The sequence below is a fragment of the Juglans microcarpa x Juglans regia genome, chromosome 6D (assembly GCF_004785595.1).
Source record: "Juglans microcarpa x Juglans regia isolate MS1-56 chromosome 6D, Jm3101_v1.0, whole genome shotgun sequence".
Taxonomy (NCBI): domain Eukaryota; kingdom Viridiplantae; phylum Streptophyta; class Magnoliopsida; order Fagales; family Juglandaceae; genus Juglans; species Juglans microcarpa x Juglans regia.
Window position 1 is genome coordinate 30755773 of NC_054604.1, and position 8831 is coordinate 30764603.

Genomic DNA, 8831 nt, shown 5'->3' on the forward strand with positions numbered 1-8831 from the left:
CGTCATCCTCTTCGATCTATCCATGGTGGTCCAAAACCAGAAGGACGTATTATTACACAGATGACCATATCTACAAGGGTGTGCGTTTTAATTTGTATATAACTGAAACTACGAAGATTGAAGGGAATAAATACTTCTTTGTTAAGTACCCCCACCAATCCATCGTCTTTTTACTTCGTTTTGGGGAGCTCGTTGGAGTACCCTGTTTTCGAACAGAGGTTCCATGGCCACTGGTGTTTCGGTTACTTCAAGCTCAATAGCAGACCGTTTCAAGCAAAGGACTTTCCGGATTTCCAGACCCAATTCTAGACCGATCCCCTACGCGCTTAGACTAACTTTGCCTAACCATTTGCAGAGAAGAAGTTGGAAAGCCAAGAACTTGAGACTATGCTTGGTCATGGAGAAGAAAACAGAGGATGTCATTCAAGTCGAGAAGGAAAACACTGTCGAATCGGCTGATAATATAAAGAACCAAGTCGCAGCCTCGCGTGTGACAGAGAGGTTAGCAAGAAAAAGATCCGAAAGATACACGTACCTGGTCGCTGCAATCATGTCCAGCCTTGGAGTCACTTCCACGGCAGCTGTGGCTATTTTCTACAAATCTTCTTGGCAGATGGAGGTACTATCTTCTTCTACAAATTAATTTAATTTTCTTTCCTCTTCTGCTAATTTTGTTTTTGCTTTTAAATACGTATCGGATTTCTTTTGATGGACAGGGTGGAGAATTCCCACTCTTTGAAATGTTGGGTACGTTTGCTCTTTCTGTGGGTGCTGCTGTAAGTCAAATTCTTCCGTTTCCAATAAGCGTAACTTGACAATTTAATCCATCCGTGATATATTGTTTTCTGGGTATTGTTGAGTTTCAGGTGGGGATGGAGTTTTGGGCTAGGTGGGCTCACAGAGCGTTATGGCACGCTTCATTGTGGAATATGCACGAGGTCGGTCATAGAACTGCAGTGCAGTGCATTTTTCCTGTACAGAGTTTGGATTTGCAGCCTGTTTCTTTTGTGTTTAACTGCAGAGTGCTGGTAATTATTTTGGTTTGATTTAGGTGGTTTGGCTTTTATCTGCAGTCTCACCACCGAGCGAGGGACGGTACCTTTGAACTCAACGATGTTTTCGCCATAACCAATGCGGTTCCAGCGATTGCTCTGCTTTTTTACGGCTCCTCTCAAAAGGGTCTAATTCCAGGACTCTGTTTCGGTGCCGTGAGTCTCTCTCGCTCTCTCCCGTTCAACGACGTCTTTTTCGTAGCTGTTATATGCCGGTCACCGGATCTTAGACCAGTGACGTGGGGAGAACTTATTGACCCCACCTTGCTTTGCATTGTTAATTACGAAAAGTGCTCTGAGAAGTCCGATGGTCGTCTTGCCGTCCTCGGTTTGGGACGTCTTAAAAACCACGTGGATCATCAATAATATTTTCATGCTAAAATAAATCCTATTTATTTTTTGAATTTTTTTATACAAAAACAGGGTCTAGGAATCACAGTGTTTGGGATGGCCTACATGTTTGTGCACGACGGGCTCGTCCACCGTCGATTCCCAGTAGGACCCATTGCCAATGTCCCTTATTTACGAAGAGTTGCTGCAGCCCACCATGTAAACACCATGCATCTATTTTGAGCATTGATTCCCTCTCTACCTACCTCTTCTCTCACATGCTCATTCTCTTGTTGTTGCACAGCTTCATCACTCGGATAGATTTGGTGGCGTCCCATATGGGTTGTTTTTGGGTTCAAAGGTGAGAGCATTTTCCAAGGACTTTAGTTTGTTTTTCTGCAATTACTTATTTATGCATCTATCTCTAATGCTATTTGCAGGAACTAGAAGAAGTGGGAGGGATGGAAGAGTTGGAGAAGGAAATCCAACGAATGATTAGGCAATCCAAAGGTTCTTGAATGGTCAACTATAGAAAGGGATTACTACTCAATTATCTTTTGTCCAAATCTGTAAATTAAACTCATTGGTAACGATTCATTTGTGTATTAGTTCGATTCATTTAATCCAGATTCGGAAAGTATTTTATCTCTTCTTATTTTATTTCATCATCACAAATTTTTTAAATTCTTATACAAAATATAATAAAAAAATTCAACTTTTTAAAATTTCAAATCAATAATAATATTAAAAAATAATATTCTAATAATATTTTTTTAACTTTTATCTTTTATCTAAAATCATCTCATCTATCTCTAAATCCAAACCCGACCTTAGTCTCAATTGACATTTTACAGACAATGATAAGTACTTTGATTTTGTTGAATTATGTAGAACGTAAATGGATATTGACCCAATTAATAAAGTCAATACGATCGAGATTATTAATTAACTGTTTCTGTAATTAACTTTGATGGTTTTCACATCTAATGACATTATCATTAACCCACGTGGCCAAAAAAACAATCTAAATATATTTCTACATTGGCTGAAGGATTGTAAATAAATTAGTCCATTCATAGTCCCCTCGATACCGTTATGATAAACTCGAATCAAATTCGATCTGCAAGAAAAAAAGATATCATCCTTGAAAGCTGATATTTGCTCGATTAGTAAATGACAAACTCATTAAATTCAACTCAACTCGCCTAGTTTGAAAGCGACTGTTTCTAGAACCATGCAGTCCAAAATCTCCGAGGGAGATAACCCTAAAGCATGAAGTACGACTTGTTGTGTGAAAAGTTACTTCCATTTATGTGTGTGTGTGGACTAAGCAAGGTAGGTAAGCTGCCAGATCCGCAATTCTCTACTAAAATTGAAAGCAATGAGTTGGTGGGAAAGGCATAAAAATTTGTCAAGTGTTGCACAATACTGTAAAAAGGTTCAAGTTTTTACAGAATGTTTTTGAAAACAAAGCTAGCAGTACTGTATTATCTTCCACTTATATATGTAATTTTTCCCAACATATTCATAGATATTCATCTACATGGAGATCGATGTCTTATAATTCTTAGGGGAAACCGAGGTCTTGCATCCAAAGCACATGCAAGGTCCAGCTTCCATTCAGGTGTACCTTCACATTAATGGAGTGGGTTTGGTAGATTATCAAAACTAAACTAATGTGTGATGTTAATCCAAAATTGATGCACAAAACACTGCCTAAAGCGTAACGCCATGTCGTATAATTAAAATTATTTATATGATCATAAATTTTTAATGATATCATGAGATTGTGTAATAGAGTGAAAGTACTATTTGTTTGGATTATAAAATTGTCTATTTTTTTTTTAAGAAGAGAACAGTATCTCAATTTTATTGATAGCCTTCACTTATAGCGGATGAAAACCATGGTTACAACCATAAATACCTGGGGAGTATAAACATTCAAAAAATTCCTATAAAACTGTCTAATTATTGTATATATATAAATAAATAATACATATAATTAGAGTTCAATAACTTACAAATTCTTCCAACTTCTTTAAAACAAAAACCTAGCATGCCCAACTAAATATTGTTTATTTTTTTTTTTCTTTTTTTGGAAGGTGGTGGGAGATCAGTATAATCAGGTGGACTCAAAGGTCATGATAGGCCAAAGTGGAAACAGACAGGAGCAGTTTCCTTGTGATATTTAATGATGTGTTTGGGGGCTTGCATATTGATATTTTGACGTCCAAGGCAGTGGTACTTCACCCAGAGGAAGAGATGACGTGCAAGGAATTGCTACCAATTAAACCCAATGTGCACATATCAACTTCCTACAGGTATTAAGTGCTACAAAAGCAAATGATTTTAGAGTGATCTGCTTTATTTATCATTATTTTTTTAATATTTTTTTATGTGGTCTTAAATTATTGGCTTATGACCACATAAAAAAGAGAGAAGACTATAACAAGAGAAAACCAGTTTTTTTTTTTTTAAAAAAAAAAAAAAAAAAAAAAAAGAGAGAGAGAGAGAGAGAGAGAGAGAGAGAGAAGAATGGTTCCATTGTTGCCTTAATTAGCACGCTGGCCTCCGCCCCTCCCAGCTCCTGTTCTTAGACCATTGGTGGTTCTCTCATTGTTAGACACCTGGTCCAATTGTATAAACATTGATGACTCCCTGATCACTGACAGGTGACGTGAAGCCATTGCTCTCGTACTGCTAGCCTTGCATGCCGTCTTCGTCTAGTTGAAGAAGAATTTAGAAATGTAGCGCAAGATGTTAAATGCCAAGAGAAGAGTTCGAGCCACAACATTCCAAAACTTTATGTAGCCTTCCAGCAGAGGATTGATAAAAGGTGCCACAAGAATGGCGTAAATCCTTAGTGCCCATTGTACTATTACGTGGGGACTCCTCAGGAACCCTACAGAAAGTATATATCAGTCATGTTTCCTGGTGATTAGAGAAGGATGTGATGCTTTTGCTAAACTGAAGTTTTTTGGAATTTAGGTTCAGGTTTAAACAACATACATTCGGTGGCCTTGGGGAAATCATCAAATAATGATGTCACAGTCTTCAACAGAATCTGAATTTAATGATGGAATTAAGCCCACACGATTAACAAAATTCAAGGGTCGAAAACTAGATAAGAGTCATCAGTATTCACAATATTGTCAAACACTTTTGGATTTTGTTTTCTGAGAATAATGGTTTTTAGTATTACCAGAGCAAAGCCTCCTGGCTTGAATGGTGATTCAATCACGAATTGCGCTTTCCTGCAGATAACTACTATCTTGTGAGAAAATGTGGTTTGTTTGGGCAATTGAGTGGCGTGAAATTGAATTAGTTTTGTTTATACTCAATAATTATTCTTTCTCCCTTTTTTGAACACTCAAAGAAGCTGCAGCCTCTGGTGAAGGGGATCTGTTTCTTTTTCCATTCTAACATATCACAGAAGATCTTTGTCAGAGATGAATTATTGTTTTGGCACACAACAACTAGATGAAACAAGATGAGAGTAATACCCAAGTGCCATTTCACTCCAGCGGCCAACTCATCTCCTTCACAAACAGGTCCGATTGTGAACTTAACATTCTGGCCCATGCATGCAGTAAGTTGTTCCAAAAACTGCATAAACTCCTGCAATAGTTCATTCGAAGCCCTGTTATGGTAATGAGAGTAATTGTAAAAAAGAATAGGATAAGAAGATGAGACCTTTTTCCCCTGGAATGGCTGGGGAAAGGAGCAGTCCTCAATATAGCAGTCTTCGGATATGATTTCACGTAGTTGCTTCAAGTTCTTCTCATTGATGCATGTGTAGAATCTGTTGATTGTATCTGATGAAGACGTTGAACTTGACCCAAAACTTGAGTTTCTATTTGAGAAAGTAGCTCTAACTGGTATGCGGCCTCTGAACATTCTGCTTTCTGCCTGCCTTCTTACATAAAGGCCACGCTGAGGTATTATCTTGCTGTTGTTCTTAAAATGACAAGTTCCTTTATAGAGCAAGCTGGGTCCGTGGGCAAGCCATGCCTCTGCCTTGGAGCTCAAACGTGGGCATGGGGTTCGGCAGGAGAAACTGACAGCAGCAGCCATTGCCCTCTGAAATCGAAGGATGAGTGGGGATGGTTAATACGTAGGGTTGAAACATGAAGTTTGGGAGGGAAGGAGGATTAATACTGGTGTTAGTGTGACAGAATGGAGCAAAGAATAATGAAATGCCTTTTGCCTCAAGAAGGAATCTCTAGCTAGAAGGATTTTGTGGTTTCTTTTGCTTTCCAATGTTTTGTTCCTTGCAATGAAATCTAAGAATCAATTCATTATCCCAACACCCCCCATCCGAACACATAAAAAATGGTGAGTCCTTCAATTGCATATAGGGACATCTTAATGGCATCATCAATAACACATCCCTTGAGCATTGGCATTATTGGTCATCGTATTTTCAAAAGAATTACACGTGAAACAATCAAAAGACTCCATATTTTATATTAAATAGGCACCCTTCGTTTTTAATGAAATGGAGAGAATCCAAAACTCAAATGTGATGTATGGAGTTAGATACCGAACTTTTCTAACATAGATATTGCTGATTCTTGGATTAAATGGCTGACCAGAAAGCCATTCATAAAGAAAACAAAATATGAAAGCTCGCCATAGTTTCATCAGTTACACATTTTACCTTCACGAACAAGAAAATTGGCCTTCAGTGGCAGCCAAAAACCATTGCCGAAGGCCCCAAAATCGCCAATTATGATTTTTTTTTTTTTTTTTTTTTTTTTGGGGGGGGGGGGGGGGGGGGGGAGCGCTTTCTGAGACCACGATGCAGGTGGGTTGGGAATGACATGTAACAGCGGTTCGACGAGTGCTGCCAATGAGAGTAACATTTTTGCCGCGGTTTTGGCAGCTACAAATGGGGCATTCTTTAATTTAAATGAACTTGTATGGCGTAGTTTGGCATAATTTATGTCACAACCCCAAGGGATTCGAGGCCAAACATGACATTTTTGCAGACTAAAGTTTGAAAAACGAGGAAAGTGAGAAATTTACCTAGGTTGCAAACGCTCAAATTCTAGAGAGTCAGTGACACTGCATATGAATTAAGAAGAGTTAATTTAGGTGTTGGCGTGTTGCTTTGGGGGCATGGCCATCTTCTAGTTCACATAAAGGTATTTGCTCTTTTTAGACACAAAATCAAAATGCTGAGGACTATTTTCTACAATTTCTTATCCTCCCTTAACAAAAGGAGACCAATGTTCACAAGATCAGAGGTTCTTTCGTTTGGAAGTCACAGCCCCCAACAATTGTGAGCAACAATCTGATGGACGGTATGAAAATCGAGACAGGATCACCAGAACGGTGTGTGGGTGTTGGGAGGCATGCCAGCGTTATTCTCTGGCTATATTAATTAATATATAGCTTCAAGAGGCTATAGTTTTAGGTCTTGGGAATCATTTGGTAATACTGTATTCCCACTTACATAATGTTTTGTTCAATATGCAGCTCAAAAGTTTAGGTGCATCATTCTCTAAAGGTCTGACCAAAAACTGTCTTCCTAATATTTTTGTCATTCACCAGTGGAAAGTCGATAACTTACCTGATTCATATGATGTGTACTCATTACATGGATCCAGATTTTAACCGAGTAAAAGGACATGTTATGTTTGTACAGTCTCTGAGATTTCTCATCATAAAAAATGAGTGATGGAACATAGGGTATGTGAATGGAACTTGTACATTAGATAAGAGGCTGGTTTCCAGGTTTTCAAGATTTGTAAGAGGAAAATTTTGTCACCGTTTGTGAATACACGGAGGAGCATGTCCCCATTCCATTTGGGAATGATTATAGGGATTGGCTGCTGCTCTTGTAAACATGAATTGAGACTGTCAGGTGTTTATATTGAGGCTTATGGATTAAAGAATTGTTTTATTATAAATTATTGTGCATATGACGACTCTGCAGCACATGGCGCTGATGGGCAGAAGTGTCAGTGTGCATAAGAAGAGTGGGTGAAATGAACCAAAAAAAAAAACCAGGCAAAGGGAGACACAAATAACAGCATTTTAAAACAAACTGTCCAGTAGCTTTCAATTCCAAAATAACCACATACTACAGGACTTATTCAAGACTACAGATCATAATGAGGGCAACGAATTTTAAATAATCTCCTCAAATGGTTAACTAATCAAGATGATTATTGTTAAACGCTAAAATAAATAAAACCTCAAGCTATTAAAGAGATGGAGCACCATAACCGTTGCTACATCCATCAGCATCATCATCATCACTCTCCTGGAAAACAAACTGGTTCATCATGTGCTCCAACATAAGAATGCACATAATTGAGCAAGGTGGACTGACCTGTAGGTATTAACAAAGCCATTTGATTTTACCAAGGAGATCTCCCTGAAAATAAGGCCAGTCATTAAAATTTTTATAAATATAAGCTCTGCTCCCTGAAACCCGCCCAACTTGGATTTAAACTAACAAACTATATCTGTCAAACTGACAATAAATAAGTAAAAAAATCACTAAACCCTCATTATATAAATTCAAATCCTGTCATACTCCTTATCCACTTATCCACTAAAGAAATCCAGAAACCAGGGCCAAGGTCTACAAGGGAGCTCCTAGATATGTCTTGAATCCACACGTGTTCATAATCAGACAGGCTGAAAAACAGAGTGCACAATAAACTATGGATCATTTTGTTTAATCAATCAGTCATCAAATCAACCTATGAAGTCAAGTTGTCTCAAGTTGAGCTGAAAGGAATCTTGTACAGCCAGACAATCGCGCTGGCATGCTCCCCAACCCCCACCAGTCTGAAAAGGTTGTTTCTATCTTCACTCACCAAGATCAATCATCCCCGTTACTGGTATTATAGGGGAAGATGTAATGCTATATAAACTCACGATTGGGTCACATCTATCAAACAAGAATATTTAGAAGAAAGAAGGTGAAATTGACTCTGTTTGCACAATGAGTAACAAGGTCAGTGATGTTCCCGCTACTGCAATCGCCAAAAGTTTGAGGGGAAGCAGGCCTCTTCCAAAAAGGGGGCAGATAAAGTCTAGGATAGCAGTATATGCTTTCCATTCCATAGTCTCTGTGCTCTCTGGAGCCTCGTCAGATCGGCAACACTCCTGCAGGAAAAGCTAAATGAGGGAGGCTTGACACAGTAGAAAGAAAAGATCCACGTTGGACACTGTTTGATTCATGAGATTATCTTCATCATGTACCAACAAAATTTTCTTGTTCTACTTCATTTTTTTTCCATTTTTGTTTCCCTTTCCTCCCGCTAATGGAGTGTTTCTAGTGATATATTCTACTTTACCAAAAAGATGATTAAAATATCCATGGTGTTCATAGCATTGAAATGGACATGATAATCATGCATGTCCATCCATGGAAATGGATATGTAAGATTTGTGATTGGCAGATATTATGAAACAGGAGAAACATCATCA

General features: G+C 38.3%; 2 protein-coding genes across 3 annotated transcripts; one reads left to right on the forward strand and one right to left on the reverse strand.

The window, feature by feature from the left end:
* LOC121235669 (beta-carotene hydroxylase 2, chloroplastic-like) lies at positions 1-2009 on the forward strand. Its single transcript, XM_041132023.1, has 7 exons — positions 1-619; positions 717-776; positions 867-938; positions 1074-1208; positions 1476-1601; positions 1687-1743; positions 1823-2009. Exons 1-7 carry the CDS (start codon positions 224-226, stop codon positions 1898-1900), a joined length of 924 nt encoding a protein of 307 aa, XP_040987957.1. The 5' UTR covers positions 1-223; the 3' UTR covers positions 1901-2009.
* Positions 2010-3913: 1904 nt separating this feature from the next.
* LOC121235670 lies at positions 3914-5608 on the reverse strand. 2 transcript variants are annotated; one of them, XM_041132025.1, is made up of 6 exons: positions 5076-5608; positions 4886-4988; positions 4720-4801; positions 4585-4636; positions 4392-4446; positions 3914-4284 (listed from the first exon to the last, which is right to left on the reverse strand). In XM_041132025.1, the coding sequence occupies exons 1-6, from the start codon at positions 5454-5456 to the stop codon at positions 4106-4108; spliced, it is 852 nt and encodes a 283-aa protein (XP_040987959.1). In that variant the 5' UTR covers positions 5457-5608; the 3' UTR covers positions 3914-4105. The 2 variants fall into 2 exon arrangements, with proteins under 2 accessions (XP_040987959.1, XP_040987958.1); XM_041132024.1 differs by having other exon boundaries at positions 4886-5000; positions 5076-5595.
* Between the last annotated feature and the right edge of the window lie 3223 nt (positions 5609-8831).